Here is a 23,234-nt window from a genome sequence, read left to right as displayed (position 1 = left end):
AGCCCTCCGTCCCTCTGCTGCCCATCAGGGGAAAATGTCCGTTCATTACCCGAGGCCTCGACGTAATCTGATTCTCACTGGAATGTTTGACAGTTTCTTCATGCTTCCTGCTTTTGGGACGAAGGGGATAATTATCTTAGCTTCCCTGAACCGAGCCACCGATTACATTTTCTTTCTCCCGAGTCCAGATCGCCTGGGTGCCAGTCTGAGATTATCAGGATGTTGTCTCCTTCTCGAAAGGGGAGAGTGTGTGTGTGCCCAGATTTTAAAGTATCCTACCTCTGGGACAAGTTTGTGGAAAAATTATTTATTGCCGTGATGCAACATTCCCCGTTCAGCCCAGACGACTTTTATTTCACTCTGTTGACATTGTGGTATGCTTTTCTCGCCCTTCGCAAGCAATAATTTCTCACTAAATGCTGTGATGTCATTTCAGCTAAGCATTATTTATTAAACTGCGTTCGTTCATCGGCGCCTCAGACCTTGACCTGGCTAATTGACACTTGCCTCGGTCGACCTCAAACAGCCATCCTCTGCCAGACGTTTTCCCATATGGCCCTATATTTCCTTTGCACTTAAAGTATTCCTGCCGAGAGCAAACCCTCTTCATTAATCATTCTTGCCACGATTAGTATGCAGATCTCCTTATGTGTTGTGCAGCCTTCTTCTTGTGAAAGGACCAAGTATCAAAAAATAGGCTTACATAACGCCACATTAGCAGTCCTTCTGAGAGGCTAATGCGTGTGAAATCTTCTTATAGGAGTATTTGCTTATTTGTGATAGAGGAATGTGGTAAGCTCCTCAGTTGTATTTGTAGGCAAACATCCAGAAGAAAAGGCTGCACAGTATTAAGAGTAAGGACCTTAGTGTGAACTATACGACACCATACAATGGGCAAGAATCAATGTCAGTAACAAAGAAGCTTTGGTTCTGTAGCTTTTATCCTGCACATTTAAGTGTATTTCTGCAATTACATCATGCATATTGTTAATGTGATGCTGTGTTGAGAGTGAAAAGTTGTGCAGTGTTGCTCTTCACTGTTAGTCATTTGTGCCTCATATGTGAAGTGACATCTCAAGGTGCTGAGCAATAAGTCAGCACAAGGACAGGGAGTAATAGCTGTTGCGGGGTAGATATTTCTCCTGCTTGAAGTAAAAAATCTACATATCTGGTTGTAGGGTCAGGTGAAGTGAGTTCAAACATTTGTCAATTCACAAATCGTGTCATTTACAGTAATATGACTGTGGCATTGTGTTGAGGTTTAATCAAATGCCTGAATTTAAGTTGTGAACCATTTCAGCTTGGAATTTTGCCTAAACTTAAGAGCTGCAAGAGTAATTGAATCAATTAAAAATATTCATCAGTTTGAGTAGTTTTAAGTAAGAGATCATAAATTATTTGATTCCAGCTTCTTAAAATATTAATACTTTCTGGTTTCTCCTCCAAAACCAAAAAATTATAAGTTTAATGTGACATTAAAACAATTTTCTCATATAGACCAAATAACTAGCTAATCAGTTTATTGACAATGGAAATTGTTAGTTGCAGACCTATTAAGCTTTTCTGCTTACTTATGTTTCTAATTAAACAGACTATAACTATCTTTATTAGATGTTGAGTTTATACGCGTTATTTCCTCTGTTTTCTTTATCTGTTTGTTAGTAACATATTTGATGCTTAGAGAACTACTAAAAGAACTGGTTTTGCTGTCAGTGGTAAAAATAAATATAATGCCCTTACACATTGTAAAAGAAACATGAAAAGTTGTATTAGTTTTTGTTGTGTAAGTGTTAGTTTTGAAAGATAATAGTTTGGCCACTGAATAATTTATGAAATATCACAGTGACAGAACTGACAAATATGAATGATAGGAGTGCTTGTTTTAACAGCTCTTGAGCAGTTTGATTATTAATTGCTATGTTGAATGCCTTTTGTGAAGATGACTTACTATGTGAGCATGTCCATTGTGCCATGTCCCAGAGTACATTTAGATCTGTACTGTGAGTTCTTGCCATTATGATCTAAGTGTCATGAAATATGTGACTCTCATCAGGACAGCGTTTTAATGCAATGTCCCACAATTTAAGGTCTGACTGCCTGCGGCTGTGTTATTATTGGGCTTAATGAAGACTGTATTTGATTATAATTGGCAAGCCATTCATGTGTGCTTCCCTATAGGATCGGGTGCTTTGAATCCACCAGTAAGTGTAGTATGGACCCAACACAATGACTCCCTGTTACAGCCAGCTTCTGCCTGTCAAAAACAGTTAAAATCACACCAATTATTTTGTCGCTGCACTGGGAGTAGCTGTTTTAACTAAATTGTACCAACTGTGGTTGTACAATGCCAAGCAGACTGAAACAAAGACTTGTGTTATAGCCCAGTACCCCATGGATTACAGGCTAACATCTAGAATGGTATATGAAAAGGTTAACTGCAGTAAGAAAACCAACCATTTTTAAGGACATTTATAGGATTTTCAATGAAGATGAATTCCATACATTAGAGAATTTAAGGGAAAGTATTTGAAGATATGAAAGGTATTTTTCTCAGAGGGGATTTTATTGGAAAAATGCATTTACAGCACAATAAAATGATAGAAATATGTTTAGTCGCTCAACTGTGAAAACCATTAATATCAACTGGGTAGACAAATCAGTACAAATGAAATGAAAATGAAATTAATCTGATATTAAACTAAACCTTTTCAAATGATAAAAAGATTAAATAAAAAGACAAAAAGATCTGTGGGACTTTTCCCTTCTGACTTTGAGTCGTTAAAGTGATACAAAGGAAAGGGAAAACCTTAACTTGTGAAGTCTCAAAAGATCACAATGGTTCGCCATGTTTCTTTTGTAAAACATCCTCAGGATATAGCCCGAAATCCCCGTCCTGCTGGAACTCAGGCCTATTTTAGTGTGAGTGAAGTGAAAGGTCTTGGGTGGGATCATAAGGCAACTCTGTAAACAGGAAACTTCCATCCAGGACGAGGCGAGGCAGTCGCACAAATAAGGTGCATATGCTTTACACAAGAAAACCATAATCAGTAACTTAGTAATGCATCTTTGTAATGCAGAGCAGGCCATTGAGAAGTGACACTTTCAACACCACTAATCCCTCCCAATAGGCATTAATGTTTGTTCCAAGTTATACATGATTTTCACGCAGAATACAATGTGGGTCTCTGTTGGGGTCTGAACTGGCAGCTCACCAGAAGCATCACTAGCTCACAAAGATAATTCTTCCTCTGGCTTTGAAGAACATCGTGTCCTTTGCCTTCTTTTGGTAAGTTTGCAGTGTAACAATCAGCCATTGAGATAAGAAGGTGAGGAGTCGCACCTAACACAGGCAGGCGATAGACCCCTGCTCTCTTGTGAAGGGACACGATGAAAGAGCATAGATGACAATGTCGTCTAGTTACAAACAAAGGCGTCGTGCTGGCTCAGTCCCAGCTCAGGGGGAACATGCTGTCCATGTGCTGATAGAGACCCTCTGGAAACGCTCCAAACAAGAGATCTGTGGCACTGCCAAGCTTGCATTTAAAAGTAATTCAGGAGGCGAGTGCGCCACATCCCTAATTAAAAACCGTCCTACATATGCACTCAGTATAATGCATGCACATGTTTTCATGTGAAAGATGATGTCTCCAATACATTTTGGTTGATTTGTTATGAGCAGCAGCCTCTGTTGTATGTTAAATCAGGCGATACTTCTGTTTATACCATGTTGGACTTATTGCATACATGTGTAATGCAGCATGACGGACTTTCCCAAAAGACTTGCAGAAATATATTGGCAATGTGTGGTAGCTTATTTCTGTAGTTGTAATGTTCTCCTATTTGCTTAAAGTGTAGGTAAAGATGTCACTCAGGGTTTGACATTAACCATGAAAAGTTTCTTTGTGGCCACCACATATTACACGTAGGTGGCCCGCTGTTGGCTACCAAGTTTTATTCCCATACTGCGAGCATACATAACAAATCATTACAATTTTGCAAACAATATGTTTCCTTGGCATTAGCGCTGGTAAAGGCCAATGCTTCAGTTCTCAAACTGCTCCAACTGCTTGAGAGGGTGTCGAACAAACACAATTAAAGTTTCCAATAAGTTCACATTTAGGCCACCAAAAATGATACATTGACCTCCAAATTTAGAGGCTTAGTGGGTAGTGGGGCCAATGCTAAAAATAACTAGCATCTACCAGTGTGTATGCTGTTCCTTTCTGACCAAAAATGGGTTGTCCAAGTGTACTGAAATATTATTTCATATATTAAAACAAAATTCATTTGATCGATAGACACATGTTTATTTGATTTGGTTGTTCCCTAGCAGCCACACTGGTCACTAGAGTAGCACTGCAATGCATGAATTCCTTTATGCAGAAGGGTGTAGGAGAAGCTGGCAAAGATTTAAAAAAGGGTTATTACATTTCATAAATGTTTCAGTGGGATTAATAGCTCTACAGTCTAGGTCTCACAGACAAAATGGCTGCAGTCACAGTAAAATATTGAACCCAGGCAGAGCTGGGAATCGGTGTTATTTTTCTCCCATTGTGGAACTCTGGGGGATTTCATTAGCAAACTCTGCTCCTGCCTTTGGCTTCTATTTGTGTCAAGTTAATTGGACAGAAGAAAGAGTTGGGGGGCTGGAACCATGCATTTTTGGACCATTTAGGCCACCAAGCAAGCCATTTGTCCCAGGAAGATTAAAGCACATCCCCATCCCCATTTTATCCTCCCTACCCTTCTCTCCCTGTTTTTTCGCTTTGAGCTCCCATGAATTGATCTTTATATGATGTTGCGTAACTTTGTGATGATTGCGCTGCACCTCTTTGAGGCCTTTGTTTGAGCGAGATGGAGCGGGTTTCATTTGGCCGGACACTTGGCTTTGTTCCCGGGAACGAACCTGCTACGATGAGGTTCAATGACAGAGCTGAGAGATCTCTTTGTGTCCAGTAGAGAGTCCACCGTTGAATCCACATGAAGCCATTGTTTGTTGTTAAGGCTGCATGTTTAAAGCTAAAATGAGTGAAGAATTTTAAACCCTAGATATCATGATGAAACATAGATATAAAAATGTGTTGTGCTTTTTACATAACTTATGTCCATAAGCTTTTTTGAATAGTATTTGTTATTAAAATAAATGCTGCTTATGCACCAGAATTCATCATTTGTAGACGTCTAAAATTGCGTCATTGTTTCATAAACTAACACATGATTTATCGTTATTATTATTAACTGTGCAGGCCTATTGTAGGTGCAGTAAGTGTAAAGCAGCTGTGTTTACAGCAGGGTACGGTGGTTGACTCTGAATTGGGCTGTGGTCAGAGTAGTGGTTGTCATGGTGCAACGCTGCGGTCACAAACTGTGTCAAGAAGCTGCACGTTGTTTGCTAATACTGAGTGTGTATTTTGTGTTAAATCAAGACTTGTCCTATTTTCCCTTGTGAAATAGGATTGGTGGGATTAGTGTTGAGCATTAACCTAACCCCTAATTTTTGAAGTCCAAAGAGTTAAAGGAACAAAGGCCGGTTGTATCTGAGCAGGTGTTTAACTTCTGTTCCTCATCACACACTTTCAGAGTTTGGCGGACAGAGTCTATTCCTAGATCTTTAATTTATTCCTGTGATGCTGTTGATAGCGTTGACTTCTTGCCCCGCGTGGCAGCACTTTGGTATTATGGGGCGAGACTGAGTCAGCAAATATCATACAGTGCTAATTAGATCGCTGTGAGATCCTGTGTTAGTGCAGCTTGACTAATAGCGTGTGGGTGATATTAATATGGCATCAGAAAACTTTATTCACCAGACAACTTAGCTTGTTTTACCCTCAAGGACAGCAGTGCAGTATTGTGTACTTTTACTGCATGTATTTGCTGCGGATTCTGCAGTAAATACTTGCTCAAAGTTAGAAATGAGCCTTTCTCACCTTTTGCACGTGTTTGTGCAAGTCTTTCTTATATTATTAAGTGACTTTGGAGAAGGTTCTGCACCTGTACTGCGAACAATGCAGCTCTTCCTTAATGCTGACCACAAACTCCTTCCTCATCCTCCTCATAAATTATTTCCTCTCTTACACCAAAACTTGGAACAACTTTCCTCCTAAGGTACAAAATGTTAACTCCAGTACATTTATTATTCTCGGAGAAATGAGAGCTTCTCCAAGTTTTTTACGTTATCATGCATATATAGATAAATGTCATGTCAGAGTCCAGGAAGTAGCATATACACAGAAATAACTATATTGTACTATTCGAATAATATCTGGAAGTTTTTGCTACATGCAGTCAGTGCAAGAAGAAATCAAAATTTCCTTCACTTTCTCACCTGAAAAGGTTGTTTTGTTATCACTTGTTGTGGTTTGCTATCATGCAGCCAACAGAGTGAGATAGTGAGCTGCAGATATAAGTTATTCTGAACGCATTTCCTAACACTGTAAGATATATTTGGACATGCCTCCATGATACTCAAGCTGACTCTTAATATATCATGATCTTTATCGAAGAAGAGGTTGCCTAAGGTTCGACTGATTAGTTCTATTAAAGAGACACAGACGCATCTCTAATCCAACATGTGTGTCGGCTGGCTGCAGCACTGATCAAAGCTGACAGGCTAGACAGGTCGGCTAACCCTTAGCATTCATTTACGGCTAAGACAAATTTGCTTTCTTTTGCACATTCCCCCTTTTCCCTTGAATTCCTGCAGGATTATTATCTATAAAAACACTAAAACTCGATCATCTGCTACAACTTGTGCAGCCTTGCATGAACCTAATTTGCATGCCCATAGAGACCGAGTGCATTTTAGTTCTTGAGGGTTTTATTCTGGCAGGCAGCTCAAGTAGGTGCTGTTAAGCTCATTCACATGCCTGCACTGATTCCCGTCCCAGCCAGTCACCATGTCCACGAGCTGCCTGACCATGGTGGGAAATAAACAGCAGCTCCCAAACGCCTTTTACATTTTCTCTTTGACTGCCCCAGCAGCCACTTCAGCCATAGAACATATGTCAGAGGTGTAATTGTACTCGATGAACTCAATCAAGCTCGCCTGAAAGTAAAAGTAGAGGATGTGTTTTAGCTGCTTCCTGTAGACAAAGAAGATCCTTGTTTGTTGTTGAACGCGCCTGAACAGGTGGCAGGGGGAAGTGCGATTGTTTGTCCACAACTTAATTCAGCTTCTAAGACGTGAGGAAGCGCGAGGATGGCCATGTGCTCTGCTAGCTTAACCTGTTGAGTTAACACCGAGTGCTTAATGTTAATAAGGCTGCTAATTAGCTTTGTGTAGTACATGCCAACTTCATTCAGGTGGCACAGGGTTATAATGCAAGACATTTGGACAGTTTTGAAGTGATACTTCTTCCCTTACTCTTGATATGTTTCTGTGGGGAAAAATAGTTGTTAAATTGCAGAATAATAGCTGCATTAATCCCTGCTCTTATACACATTATACTCTGTCTGAATCCTTTTATTTCTGTGGCCTTTTGATGACAGTTTGTCCCAAGGAATGAATGTGTTGTGTAGGAAATGAGCTCTTCCATTCCTCCAGTGAAGCTCTTTGCTGTCATCACATGCTGTGTCTTTGTAAAACCGAGCATTCAGACCTCGACGTTAGGCCAGAGCAGCCACAGATAGCACGGCGTAGCGGTGCTCGTCACTGTGTGACCTTGTTGTAGTCCACAAAGCCTCCACCTGCTCTCTCACGCAGGCTAATGGATAAAAATACCCAGCAGATCCCACACTCTCTGTCAATAGAGACTCAAGGACAGCTGCCTGGCCACCCTGTTAACACTGGGAATGTACAAACAAAGGCAAGGGAACACACACATGTTAACACAAACAGAGACAGACATGCACACACTGGCACCCAGTGGAACATCATACCGCTGCCCCCTGAGGTGTATGACGGACGTTGTGCACATTTTGAATAAACTGCCGTCGCTGCTGTTTTGTCTGCACCAGGAGGGCTGGGGGGTGGGGGGGGGGTCTTCTTTAGTCCCACTTGGCACACTGACACAGACACGCTGCGGCATTTGTGCTGAGATGACAATATAATGCAATATATTGCCATTAGCAGATACTGCACCGTAGGCAACATGACCTTCCAACCTTCAACACTGGCTGTCTGACTCCCAGTGGTCTGTTTACCTCGTTACTCTGCTACAGGCTGTTTATCTCCTCATACAGCAGCTCTGTCCTCTTCATTATACTCCAACACTCGCTTTAAATTTGTTATTCTGTCTCTGATGCAGCCGTATGCTTTTTATTAGACAGCCAGACATCAGTGAGACTGACATTTATTTTAACGAATGCTGCATTAATGTCCAGAGTGGAGAGTCTGAGAGGAATGCACCGAAGGATTTTGCTGCCTTGGTGGTTGTTTGAACTGACATTTAGCTGTTTAGCTAATGAACCCGGTAAGACCTGAGGGACAGTGTGTTGTGATGTGCTGTCAGGTAAATTATAACAATTATATTCCTTACAGTTTCATCTTGTGATTGACCTTTTAAAATGTCAGAAAATGGAGAATAGTGTAATTGCAATTTTTCAAAAACCCCATGGTATAACAAGCCAAACAGCAGTTAGACATAACATTTTTGCACATGTGAATATTTGTTCATTTATTGCAAGTATTATCAGACATGCTGTTGCACATTGCAGATATTCCTCACATCTTGCATGTCCACTTACCAACACCACAAAAAGTACTTAAATGTCCCTTACATACAACAAACGAAAGCATCAAGTTATCACAGTTAAGAAGCTAGTAACAAGGAGAAACTAATTAACTGGTTGACGAATCATTTCAACTCCAGTTAAAGCAGAAGCAGTCAAAGCTGTGATATTGAATTATTCATTTGATTCCTGCTGTCCTGAGGGAGGATTTTTATTCAAGGGGCTCTAATAAAAGATACAATGATGCAGCTGAGTCAGACACGCTCTTGCCTTCATCTTTTAGCTTAAGCTGTATTATTTTGTATCATTTTAACTGTTAGCAGAATAACTGAAGATTAAAATAGCAGGTAGTTGCAGCTTGTTTCTTTTAAAGCCTTGTCGTATCTCAGCAGGTCCCCACATATGCACGGTCCTAAACGGTTGACCCAGATGGCTCCTCCGCTTGGTATGCTATATGGTACCTTCCATAGGTTAGCGAGCGGCAGGGGGTTAGACCGAGATGGCCCCTTGCATGTGTCTGTTGGTGTGCAGACTGAGACATTATCTAGCCAGTGTCATCTGAGGAATGCAAGCCTCACCCCGGCCTGACACACAAGACGGCCCCTCCGCTGTCACAGTAACAGGATCCAGGAATACCGACGCGTCACAGAATGAGGGGTCGCTGGTGTAGAAAGGCAAAGCTGGAAAAGGTCAAATCTTCAAAAGGGGAATGCTCTGGATCATGGTGTAGCGCAGAGCTGCAATAAAATGAAGGCATGACTAAATAAATAATGAATACATTCTTATTACGACAGGCTTAATTTGTTTATATAGAAATATTTTGCTCCTTATTTGCTAAATGCAAAATAAGAAACTAATATAGAAAATCCTACGCCCACATGTTTTGCAGTTCAAACAGAAACTGTAATCCAGCTTCTTTAATCTTGGTTATGTCACCCTAATGAGCTGTTTTTGCATCACGCATGATTCCAACCTTGAAGCGTCCACAGTGAGGTTCAGGGGGTGAAGGTATGTGGAGTTTAAAGCTCACCCCGCAGTGACAAGTGAGCAATTGTTGTAGAACTAGGTCGTCCTCGCTCCAGAATCGCGGGGGATTAATTTGCTCTTTTCACAGCTATTTTCTGAAACAGAACGACAACAAATCCTCCCCGCGCAAAGTGCCATGATTAGAACGGCCATTCCTTCTTTGACTGCCAGGGATCAAGGTCGTAAGCATCTTAGACGGAGAGGCTGTAATGAGCCGACTGTTACAAAGATGCAGCTTCTCAAACACTGAAAACTGCTGTTGTCAAAATGCAATTTAAATATGATGTTTAATTGCTAATTTCTCAAGTTTAAGTCACTTCCAATGCTCTGTTACTTAATTATGGACCTTTTTTTTTTGCTCAAAAGGATCCAAAACATTGCTGATGATGGAAACTGTTTCACATGCTACAATTTGTCATATTTAAACCAACCACATGCCTGCCACGGTGAACAGAAGGAAGGATCACAATTGGCCGAATTTTCCAATTTGCTCTGTGAGATGTGACTCAGTGTGAAAACTCATTCAGACAAGTTGCCTGGCAGTGCTGACAAAAGTACATATGCCTCACAGTAGGTGGCCTGCCTGGTTTCTCTCTCACTCGCTTTCTGCCTTTCCAGTCATCTCCCCGTTGGCACTATAAGAATAGCATGAGAGCTGGTGGGCAGACTGTGGTACCAAGTGTAATGAGGGAAAATTAGTCATGAGTATTTTTTACTTCTTTTGGACAATTTAAATGGAGTGATATGATTGTAGTTTTTAATTGAAGCCCTAGGTAAACTGAATTAAAACTGTGGGATTTGAATTTACACAGTTTTGTAGTTTCCTCTAATATAACAAAGAGATGTGTCGGTCAATAAAAAAGGAATCGCAACAAGTAAGGATTGTTAATTTCACAGGTTAAGTTGTAATAAAGCAAAAAGGCGAACTTGTGAAATATTTTGCTGCTTTTTTTGTGGGTTGTGTCATTTACCCCTTTCCCACCTGAATGAGTGCGTTGATGCAGGTTTTTCACACCCAGGAAGACCCGCTGATAAATGGCGATTGTCTCTTTTCCCATTGCCAGTGGAGTATACTCCTTTCGGATTCTTTTCTGCTGCGTCACCGTCGCCGATTCCCCTCGGATCAGAAGAAGCTCTCTCAGCTCGTGTCGACCCAGGTTTTGTGTTGCCATCGTTGCCGAGCCGAGGCGATAATTACCCGGGTCTACTGCAGGGTCTGAATGCCGATTGTAACCTTTCCCTCTAAGCACAAAAGATAGGTGTTAGTGGGTGTTAGCGGGGTTTTTGACCAGTGGGAAAAGGGGCTATTGTAAATTTAATATCTCTTGTTTACAAAATAGTGTTTGCAAAATAGGACAATTAACCATGCCAACTTCGGCTCTCAGAAGTTGTAGTGGAAGTTTTTCCACTGTATTTCACCTTTCAGAAGCTGACAACATGTTGCAGTGTTATTAAAACAACAATTCTTACCTTATTTGCATTAGTAGGAAAGCTTTTTGTATCTAATACAGGCCTCCTTATTTATTGATTAGTCCAGCAAAGTAGTGTGTTATACCATCATTTAGCAGACAGGGCAGAAACAGGAGGAGGAAGAAGAAGATGTAAATTCTACCAAGCTGAGTTCTAAGAAAAACATTGTATTCATTTCAAAACAAGGGTGACATTTATTATGCATATCTAAAGAAGCACCTTTCTTTGCAAACAAGGTTTTGCATTGCAGGAAAATGCCACGAGTATCTGCTCCAGCACCTGAAACGTTGCCACAAAATGTAATATGAGGCTATCAAGTCCACAGAAAGTACTGGAAAATTCCTTCTCTCTGCCCACAAAAACATACAGTACATTACCATACTCAAAAAGCTCTCTTATAGGCACGAGGGTAGACAAGAAGAGGGGGCAAAATATACACTAAACAGGGTGTTTTAGTGAGAAAATACTCTATTTGTCTGGTATAATGCAGAGTCAGCTCCTGTACTTTAAAAAAACAGGAGGAGAAAGAAAGTGAAAGAACAACATGTTTTGCAGTTCAGACAAAGAGAAACAGACGTGCAATTAAGATCACGTGAAGGAAGGATTTCCTCGGCAGCAGTCAGACAAGCGCCAGGCTTGCATGCGCACATGCAGACGTCTGGAGATGCTAATGTTGTCAACAAGGGAGACACGATCATTGATTTACTCTGGATGACTCAGTGAGGGCAGAGCAGCACTGAAACAGCCATCGAGTCTGCCTTTATGGGTTTGTAACACTTAATCGGTCATTCCTGCACCAAATAAAACCATAACCTCATCATCTGTTTACTTTAATGCTCTCTTGACACACATTAACAGATCTGTTTTTCTACTGTGTTATTTAAATAAATTGTGTTAAGTTGTAATTAAACAGTGAGTGCATCAGAAGACAATGCTCAGACAGGATAGGTAAATGACACATGACATGTATAGTTGTCGAATTATAAACGGGTGATTGCTAATCAAAGTCATGTGTCGAAATATCTTCTCATCCATTAGATACCCAGGCTGCATAGGTCATCAGAAATGTCCTTCACCTCCCTACCTGAGCCTCTTTTGTTTGTCTCTCCCACATTGTGCCATTGTTTTTGAAAGGTTGCAGCCCCTCGCTTTGATGTTTGTCTGCAGTAGGTGATAGATGCGTGCAGAGGTCTGCTATCTGCACTCAGCCAGAGCCAAATGAATAAATGGATTGACCATTTGTGGCACAGTGAAAGGGCCTGAGCAGGGAAAGCTTCCTATCTGGCAAACAGTCACTGTGGTGTTAAGAGATAAGAAAAGCAGAGGTGTTTCGTAACCATAGCAGAGAATGACCTAGGCCTGTTGCATTGATTAAAACAGCTACTAGAACGACTGTATCTGCAACTATTTGACAATCGATCATCAAATTAAACCTATGATAATGAAACTCCTGCAGCTGGAGGTTGGATATTGATAGTTGCATAATCCTGTTTGAACCGATCCAACACTACAACTGTAATAGAGAGAGCATTCATTCTTTGTGCAATAGAAAGCCAAGGTTTGGCCTGTCACTTCAGCAAATTGTATGATATTGATTATGTCATTACAATAAGTTAAAGATCCCCTCCAGTGAAAATCAAGTGTTTAACCTTGTAAACATCTCCATGTGGTGTTCTTCATGTGCTATAAGACATATCAGGGACAACATGAGCAGTCATCTCCATGGCTGGGCCTGTCTGCTTTTAAACTGCAGTGTACCAAGGACAGGCTGAACAACACGTTTTCAGATTGGCAGGTTTGAGACGTCACAAACCTAAGGAGCCAATCCCATTAATGGACGGGGAGACGCTATGCATATCATTATGTGTAACCTATGGCAACCACCTTGGGGTTGCGCGAGCCAGCTGTAACCGTCATCGTAATTTTTGCAAACTCAATACTGACTACTAATGTTAACATTACTACTACAACTACTACAAATGACTCATTTCAAGCGAGCTAAGTTTTAACAAGTTGCCACTAAATGATGGCAGAGACATGTTTTGTTGTCATGGCAGAGGGGTCGGTTAGAAATTTGCATAGTGGGCGGGACCTATGCAGATTGGGGAATTTTTAATGAGGGAGAAGGAGGAGATGCCTTGGAAGGATTTTTACAAGGTAATTAAATGTATTTTGCAGAAAAACATATCAGACACAATTTATTATTTCAAGCAGAGAATTTTATATGTGTTATGACACGACTGGTGCTGGTCTTTAACATGCAGTATAAAACAGTGATAACATTCAGGGGACCAAAATCTGGCTGTGGGAGGTTGTTATGAGTATAATCCATAGACTGTTTAAAATATTGGACGTTGCCACTGTGACGTCAGGGCTGCGTACATGAAGCCTCGAGTTTGGCATTTGGATGTTGCCATATTTGGTAAAAAAAAAAAAGTAATTTGAAAGTAACTTGGGCTCAGGGACATTTTGATACGACAAGATCAATTAAGAAAATGTTGAAAATTATAGTTTTATAGTCACCCTTTATGTCAAGAACTATGCTACAGAACAAACAACAGTCTGACTTTGTTATGCTATCTTTCAGGTTAAGCTGTATTTGTTTTCCCTGCATCCTTAAGCTCGTTTCCCCTCCTAAGTCTCAATGAACACAATCAGTGCAGGAAAACATCACAACTTCCTTGACCTCCCTTTGCCCACTGAATGCTTTGCCACTCAACAGGCTGGCACTGTGCCAACACTGCACCCTCTCCCTGTGGGGCTGAACATAATAGGTGGGAAATGGAGGACGTCTTGGTCTGTTTGTGCGTGTCGGTGTGTGTGTGTTTGGGTACTAAATAAGGAAGACAAGGCGTACTATTGTTTCTTTTAAGAGAGGAAATGCCTCCACTGGTTTGGCTGCATTGCACCGCTACCATCTGTCTGACAAACTAAGGTGTAAAGCGATGACATATTGTGTTGCATCGAGGAAATAACAGAAGTTTATAAAGAGGTCATATGGACAGTATGTTACTGGAATTCAAGGAATGCAAGTGGTAGTTTTCCCACATGCAGCATTGAAGTATCCACAAGGTTTTATCAAGAACAGCATCTTGGTATGTTTTTCCTTCAGCGGGGGCCACCTGTGTTCCTGGAAGGATTAGTAAAGAATAGGAAGGAGGAGGGATTAGAGGGTGTTACTGCTGCAGCCTACATGGGGGTTTGAGCTACCCCCCAAAAGCCCAAAAGCCAGCAGTAAAAAAATAAATAAAAAATGAGCAAGCTTTGTCTTTATTCAGCATAAACAATGAGCAGAATTTTGGCTGGATGCAGCCTTCATCAGCTTGTCCTAGTTTCAGCTACCCGCTCCTCACGGTCTGATCTCCTTCCTGTTTCTGTGCTATGAGAGGCTGTTCTTGCTTTCAGGCAAACATGCGAATGAATGAGTGATGTTGAAAGCAAAGATCAAACCCCCTCTGCGTTTGATCTCTGGACAAAATCAGCTGATAGAACAATTCAACAGAATGAATTTCGATTGTTTAGAATAAAACAAATGACTCATAAGAACAGAAAGCCACTGAAACCCCCCCCCCACTGACGCTGAGGTTTTTTTGTTGTGATTTCGTGATTATTTCTCCCCTCACTGTGCTTTTTGTGGTGTTTATGTTTGGCTCTGTGTAAAAGAAGGGCAGACAGAGAAAAAGAAAGAAAATCAGACCGGAAAATGTAGGGCCCCGGGAGTGGAAAAGATGGGGTCCTTTACATTCTTTCCATACAGTCAATCTGAAATATTTGAGACTCAAGCCACAATTGATGGTTTTGCATATTTCTCCCTGTGAGGCTGCTGTTTGAGTGGCGCTGTGTTTTATTCGCCGTGATGTCACTGGGGAGAGAATAAACTTGCAGCACTGCCACCTAGTGGTGACCTTCTGTTTGAATTATTGGACAATTGGTTCCTCAAGAAGGCAGTTTCTTCCTTCTAGAGTCAATTCAGTCAGAATTGATGTTTTTAATAACACTCTGACTGTTTTTTCCTTTGGGTTTTTGCTCATATTCTGTGACCAAATCCCAAATAAAATGTAATAAAACTCCCGAGAAATTGATTTTTAGCGGATTTTGTTCATAATTTTTTTTCTGTTTAGCACAGCTGTGACTTACAGGTGGTAGCGACATGGTAAGGGTAAAGGGGATGTTGCAATCTTGTGATTTGTAGATCCAAAAATGATTAGCCTTGATTCAAAGTTTCCCATGATATGCAAACTGGTTGTCCCTCTCCTCTGCTGCATGCAATAACTGCTGCATTTTTCTGTTAAGCATTAAGTTTTAGGTTTGTCAGATTTTAAAGTCTAGAGTGACTTCATTATGATTTTGTCTTTTAAGACTCCCTAAAGGAAGGAACAATCTCACTGATTTTACAAAGTCGTTCCTTTCAAAAAACCAAGGCCCAAAAAACCAGGCCCCGTCCACAAAATTTAATTTGTTAATGTTATTTAACTAGGAAAAGCCTCATTGTGACTAAAAATCTCCTTCACAAGAGTGTCCTGGCCAAGACAGGCAGCAGCACATTAAATATTTTAATTTGATCATGGTGCTCTTGAAAATATGAGAAAGTGAAAAATGCCCAGACTAATTTCACGAAGCCCACTGAAATGTCTTTAAATTCATTGATTTGTACACTAACACAAGCAAGTGTTCAAATTTAAAAAGCCAGAAACAGTGATTTATGTAGCACTTTTGTTGTGTCAAAAACGTAATCAATTTATTAATCTATGTCAAATAAGTTGCTTGTTAATTTTAACTAATCATAATTGGCCTATCAACCAATTCCAACCGTTACCAGGCACAAAGACATTTCCACTGGTGCAGTATCCACAACATGCCCAGTTAATCAAGGTTGCAGTTCCTCCGTTCCCCAGTAGGTGGCAGTGTGTGTCTGAACATCACCTCTTGCTGAGCCGTTGCTTCTCTGCCTGCTGTCTCACTGACCACAGACACTTTGAGCATAAGGATCTGGTTAGTGAGGATATCACAGTGTGATGTAACAGGGCCCGGCTGCCCTGAGGACAGTCTCTCTCAGTGTCCGCCTCATAAAGGCCAAACCCAAATAACAAAAGAGGGTTTAATTCAAGGGACCAACACCCAGTTACATAACAGTTTGGATATTACGCCATAGTCTGGAGTATTATGTCACTTATTTGCTTGTTACAGGTGGCGACAAAAGATTTCTCTGACTATTAAGTGTAAGGTGTTTTCACTTTGTTGTTTGTAATAGGATTCTCTCAATTTAGCCTTTAAATTCAATGTTAATATTGAGCAAATAGGCAGAGCATTATAAGTGTATTTTCTGTGGATGTTTCATAATTACTTAGTTTTTTAGAATCTTGTTTATTTTGTTAATAATACGTCATGTGATGCTTAATATCGTGCATTCTTTGTAGGTTTTGACATCAGAAACGGTGTGTTTTTTGCAGTTGTTGGACTGAAAATATGATTGTTTAATTTTTCCTGACTACTCTCTATTTCTTAAATCGGCTTACCAAAGAAAAACTTCTTATACACTGGTGTGATTAATTCTCTTTCTCATCTGCAGACATGGTCATTGAAAACCCAAACCAACACAAACACAGTGATATTTGCCTTTTGTGGTCAACATTTCATAAAATTTCAATAAACTTATGATTGCTGCCCCCAGAAACATAATCCAAAGACAGGGTGGCCATTCTCTGTGGTTTCTTGTGTGTTTGCTTGTCTGTCGAGGTCCTAAAACAGAGTCTCTGTTGTCTCTTGGCTCTGCTGTCGCCACATCTACCTCCAGTTGCCGCCGACAAAGGCATCCCAGTAGCAGCAACCAGCAACACACACAAACACACACACAGACAGAGTCAGTGTGCCCCAGCAGACAGTGGAGTAGCTGTGCTGGCTGCCAGCTCTCAGAGAGGGCCACTTTGTTTCACCTCTGACTTGGATTCAGGCCAAACAATCTGAGAGTCGCTCACTGGGTCACTTGATGAAGTAATTGAATGGGGAGTTTATAGTTGTGCAGTGTACTTCCTTTATTTCTTCACTGCGAGGTGCTTTATTACTCTGATAATCAGTCGCACAAATCAACATCACTGTCCTTGTGAAAGGTTTTCTGTGGTATGAGCAGTAAGTTTGTCTATGACTGCAGAATGAATGAGCAGTATTTTAAGCTTCACTGTGACTACATAATTATTATGGCTATGTTTGAGTGTGTTTGTGGACACTTTATGTTAGGGATGCACGATATTGGATTTTTTGCCGATATTTTCCAACCCTTTTTGCCGATTGCTGATACCGATATATTAGGTACATGTTTTTTTTCCACCTCATTGCCGAGAACATTATGTCTCCCCTGTCGTGGAATTGATATCATGCCTACTCTTATTGTAGTGGCCAAAAACTGGCACACCACAGACATCTTGCACCTTTCTTCACGTTTGACAGAAGGGGCGTGGTGCTGGCTCGCGCCGAGTTAATGATGTAGCATTACGTCAAGCTATTTTAGGGAATCATCAAGCATTTAGGCAGAATTAAAGCGTTGTGTTATCGGCTCATCTATAGCTTTTTGTTTTGTTGTTACATTTCAAAAGGAATAAACTGACAAAAAGTTGGACTATAGTGAACTAAGAAACTGTTGAAAATATTGGCAACGCTTTTGAGTTTTCCATTTAAATGCATAATCAAAAACTGTAGAAAAAGGAAGTTTTAAAAGGAAGCAGTTTATATTTGGGCCTCTAAAACTCTTCCTTTGCCACACAATTTAGTGGTTTGGTAGCTTGTGGTGCCACTGCTGCTAAATACAAGCATCTGTCCCTGCAATGCTGGGCTAGTTGCTAATTTTGTCCACCTGCTTTTTGATGCTAAGCAGGTAGTTTCCTGCAGTTTTTTAAAGAGCTTTTCCACTGAAAACAGCTGCCTGCTGCAGCTGCAAAGAAGCTCATCAGAGTGGTTAATGTGAATCAAAACAGTAACAGCAAATGTTGTCGGCCGAAAAACCAAAATGAAAGCTAAAAGTTGCCGTTGGGTTCCATAGTACTGAGGGAGATTCAGGTGCTAATTCTCTGTGGGGTTGTCATTACAAGTGAATCATTCCATACATTGTTCATATAGATAATATTAATTGTAGCATCATTAAAGCGCTATAAGCTCCTGTGTCTAACAACATGTCTCCTCTGTTCCTCAGGACTTGGAGATCGTCTACTCGTATCTCCACGGGATGGAGGCCTTATCCAACCTGCGAGAGCACCAGCTGAGGTGAGTGTCTGTCAGCACACATTTCTCGTTCTTAATTAACACAACCTAGAGCTTGATCTTCTCATCACGTGAATTGCAAATGCAAATTGAAACACAGCGACAACTCCCCAGTGTCTGCTCCATAACGGCTGTAGTTAGCGGTGGAAAATTAACACCAAACCGGCTGCCAAAGGCTGGTGAAATCGTCTGGTTTTGTAATCCAGCAGCCACTCTGCCCTACAACCACTCACTGTCTGGAATTACTTCACTCTCTAAAAAGCAAATCTGGCTGCTAAAAAGCTCAAATTCAATGAATGCCAGCTTCTAATGTGACTTTCATGTAAAAATACTTTTTCCTTTTTGGTTTAAAAGGTCTAAAAACATGGTCAAGCAAGATGAATGTGTAGGTCTGTATTTTAGGTCTTGTTCAGCCTATTATTACTTCAGATTGCAACCTGATAACATCTTTTGTTTCTTTCAGGTTAAAACACATTAACATGATATGAATTTTAATAACTTCAAACTCCACTGAAAAGGATTTTGACCTTAAGCCAAATGAGAAGTATTCAGCTATATCAAACCCCAAAATCTGAATAATGAATAACAGAATTTAATTCCTATCATGACATACACTAACAAAGAGGGTTATAATTTCATCAGTGTTTTTCTGGGGGTTCTATTGTTATATAAGGGAACTTTACATGTGTAGAAATTGACACATACCCTCACATCAAGAGCTGTTAAAGAGAAACTCCACATGATATCTCATCCTCCTGAGACCCGAGCTTTTGTTTGGTATGCATTTTTAATTTCTCCTACCTTTTGGGGATTAATAGGACCTAATAAGTATAAAACCTAAGAATTGTCTTTGTGTTACACTAAAAAAGTCCCAATGTCCTCATGTGAGTACCTTGCTGTAACGGTGTTGTAGCTTGTTGCTATTCATAAAATTAGTCAAATTTGTCTGCCATATCTAGCTACAACTGTTAAAACGCATTAAATAAACAAGTTTCAATCATAAAATCTGAAGAGGTTTTGTACCTGGTTGAGTAGAGACCGACTGTAACACATTTTGGCCGGGATCACGGCCATCTTGAATGTACACTGATCAGTGTAATTTGCTTTTGTGACCACAGGTTGGTGGACAAAGTGTCCATGAATGAGACCAACGGGTCTAAGTTTGGCAGAATGAAATATTATGGTGCTGTGAAGCCAAAATGTAATGTCCCCGTATGAGGACGCAGGGTCTCAGGAGGTTAAATAGGCCTCCATTGAGGTCATTTCAGTCACCTTTTGTTCTGTTCATCATGAGCCAAATACAAGAGTGCACAATTTGTACACTACTTTTTGAATTTGTTGTTTTGACTGCCGAGGGCCTCAGTATGGTTCAACCCAACTACCTGTCAGACCTGCAATTTCTAATATCTGAGACAAGATGTGGCCTAACAGCATCTGATTTGGGGGCAGCTCTTTCTGAACAACAAAAGGCAGAACAAGTTTCCCCCCTACTCGTGGTTGCATCTTTTCTACAGCGAGGCAGAAGCGATGAGCACATTACCGCTTTTAACAGGCTATGTAAAAATGGGCTTGGGACCAGCTCGTCTCATTATCTATATTGGCTTTTTCCTTGGCAACTCTTGCGTCTTTTAATTTTGGACTGCTGGTGCCACAGAACAAGAGGAAAAATATCACATTGACCTTGACCTTTCGGAAACTCCACTGACCAAATGCTTCATCAGAAACTTAAATGCATATACTGTTCGGCTCTCAAAATTTGTGGTCCAAATCTGAAGCTAGACTTTCATTCGGACAATAAAAGTCATATTGATAGACTCCATATGGGGTATTTCTTTATTGAAGCAGACTTTATGATAGAGACTGAAAAACACAAGTATGCTCTTACATAAAAAGCTCATCCCGATGTGAACATATACGGTTCTGTTCTCCCTACATGACTCCGCTTTTTGCTCTCCTGTCACCACGTTAGCTTTCCAGTCTTTTCTCTCTAGCATTGACTTTCCAAACACTGCGTGTCAGAAGTCGGTTCCCAGCATGCCTTGTGTGCATACATGTGGATTATACTGGCGACGGAACAATGTAGCAGTACATGACCCGCGAGCTGGAACATTCCACCGTGTGACCCCTCCGAGGCCTCCCACCCCACAGTAACCTCTCTCCCCCCTCTCTGTGTGGATCCTGAGGAATGTCCCCGTGGTCCCACAGACCAACCCGACACTCCTGCCAACTTTGGTTTTCCTAACTTAAAAAAAAACAAAAAAAACTCCCAGCCAGCCAGACATCCCACTAACTATGGGATTATGTTATAGTTCTTTGTTTCTGCACTTTTCATCCGGGAGGAATGTGTTGTTTTTCTTCTGTACTTCTGTTTCACAGCCACTTGTTTTTTAAAGCCGGGATTGTTTTTTGGTCGTGATGCAATTGGCTTTGCAGCACGAAGGCCGCCCCCAGCTATTTTTGAAGCCCGTTGTGTTTTGATCAGCTTCTGTTTACTATGGCTGCCTGTCTGTAATGTTGAGGCGCACTTGTCTTCTCTGGAGGCATCTCGGGAAAGCCTGATGTGGATGGCTTTTTTTCACACTTCATGTTGGGGAAAAGAGGGTTTGATCCCAGAATCAGACATCTGTAATTTGCAAAACACGACCCAGTATTTACCCTTACAAAGAACATTGTGTGGAAAACAACGTTAAATCCTTGATTGAATAATGTACGTTTCAAAGACTTAATGTGTAACACTCTTAAAGTAAGGAAAACGAAACAACATTCTACTATTGTAGGAGCACAAAACGAGTCTATACCTAATTAAGAAGGGGAAACTACAGCACACAGCAGCTCCATCAGTTGTTAAAACTCTGTGTGCATCTGACCTGGAAAAACTGTTTTGGGGAGCAGACGCAGAAATAAGCCTTCTGACTTTTAATTGTTTTTATCCCTAAAGGAACCTTAAAAGTCCTTGATGCTGCAGTGGATGAGAAACTGTCTCTCATTGTTTCATCAGTTCTATCATCAACATTAAAAGACTAAAGCTACAAAGGCTGCAAAGTGACAGCTAGAAGGAGACCTCAGAGTGCAGACATATGCCAAGGCCGATAGTCAAGGCCAATAGTCACAAACACAATAAAGCAAATAGGAAAATAAATACTGTAAGATTGCCTAAAATTAATGCCTTATTATAACATAGCTGTGTGAAATACTTGATTCTGATTGGTTAATTACGGCATTTCGTTGCTATGAAGAACAGACTGGAGGACTAACTGTGATCATATCAATCTGGCAAAAGTAGTCTGGTAAATGTTAGGTAGGTGTGTTTACAGTGAGGAAAAAAGACAAGAGACGAAAACAGCGGAGAGAAAGCAATAAAGGTTAAAAGCAAAAACTGCAGGCTACGACCGAGAGATCTACAAAACTGAAGACGACACATGTATCAATGTCTATAACAACCTGCTCACGATTATCCCTTACTTATAGGATAGATCTTCTATTTTCCTACATGACAAAGTTTATGATTGCAATATAAGGAGGGAGGTCATTGTGCATAAAACATATCACAGCCTTGTTCAATTGTATTAGGAACAATTTAAAGGAAAGATGGTATAGACTTCTAGTTGGAACATAAAAATATATATCTTTTTTAAACATGTCACACCATATAAAACCCATAAAAAAGTACCGACTGTATGCGTAGTTACCAAACTGATTGAAGCCATATCAGAATATTACTAGCATAACAAGTCTAGAGGTTAAAACTGGTTAAAGGTTTTAAAATGTTGTTTTTATAGAAGTAGCTTTTGAAGCTACATCCTCATCGGAGTCTTGAGCTATTTCTTTTGTTTTTGTTTCTGTTTCATCACATTGCGTTCAAAGTTAATATTTCCTCTTATTGTTTCTGACTCCCTCTCTTCTCTGTCCCTGCAGGATAATGTGTGAGACGGTGCGTTATGAGAGGCACGAGGCCAATGAAGTGCTATACTAGTAAGTACCACAACGCCTGGAACTGCAGGGGCGTGGAGATGCCCTGTGTGTAAAATGGATATTGATGATGCTTGGTCAAATACTTACATCTCTACCAGCATATAAACACATAAAAAACAATCAGGGGCAGCCGATGTAACAATATTTCAATTTTGTGTGATCCAAACACACTTTGGCCGGGCCGTTACTCAGAGTTATTGATGAGCAGAGACATGCCGGGTCCACACAGCGAGCGACCTGGGTGCTCTTAAATGAAAATAAATGTGCGTGAAGCCCAGGAGCAGTCAGACGATGCCTATATGAAGGTGTGTGTGTGTTTCAGTGTCTCACCAAACTGTAATAGAGCACCAGTGAAAACATAGAACCAAGAGGGGATATCCACTTTAATTTCAGTTTGATTCAATAAGTCAGTGTGCACCGAATCGACACAGAAAACTGCAGCAGCAATCGCTCCTAAAAGGAGAGAAAGCTAGCCAGTTACTGGTGGTTATAGCTTACATGTTTCCTCCTTTCAGCTGGGTGCTGTATAGAGGGTTAAGATGATTGGAAAGCTGTATTGACAGCTTCCTGACAGCCTCTGAGTGTGTTTAGACCGGTTTAAGAAGGCTGCCACAACTGTAGTAAGCAGAGATCACACACTGTGTTTGACTTCTGTCACATGTTGACGTCTCCAGAACACCCATGGTGGGAATTAAGACGGTTAATTAACTCTATCAGGCTCTGAAGGGGTTAGAGAGGGCGCATTGTCCTTTTTCTGCCTCCTGATCCCCTGTATGGGTCCGTGTGTGTGTGTGTGTGTGTGTTGGGGGATGATGGGGGAAGAGTCAACACCTCATTAGAAGCCC

At 40.8% G+C, this 23,234-nt stretch overlaps 1 protein-coding gene across 8 annotated transcripts in view; it reads left to right on the top strand.

Annotated features, from left to right (window-relative positions):
* Positions 1-23,234, top strand: part of rapgef2b (Rap guanine nucleotide exchange factor 2b) — a 118,985-nt gene that overhangs the window by 9,467 nt on the left and 86,284 nt on the right. For all 8 annotated transcript variants that reach the window (XM_069669259.1, XM_069669255.1, XM_069669258.1 and 5 more), the window contains exons 2-3: positions 18,350-18,420; positions 22,333-22,389. In XM_069669259.1, coding sequence (XP_069525360.1) covers positions 18,350-18,420; positions 22,333-22,389 — 128 coding nt within the window. The remainder of the gene's footprint in view (positions 1-18,349; positions 18,421-22,332; positions 22,390-23,234) is intronic.

This window comes from Semicossyphus pulcher, unplaced genomic scaffold (genome assembly GCF_022749685.1).
Source record: "Semicossyphus pulcher isolate SPU_LCO1_2020_fin unplaced genomic scaffold, fSemPul1.0.p SCAF_2, whole genome shotgun sequence".
In the NCBI taxonomy this organism is placed as follows: Eukaryota; Metazoa; Chordata; class Actinopteri; order Labriformes; family Labridae; genus Semicossyphus; species Semicossyphus pulcher.
Note: the sequence above shows the minus strand (reverse complement) of the source record. Positions and strands in the feature narration are given on the sequence as shown.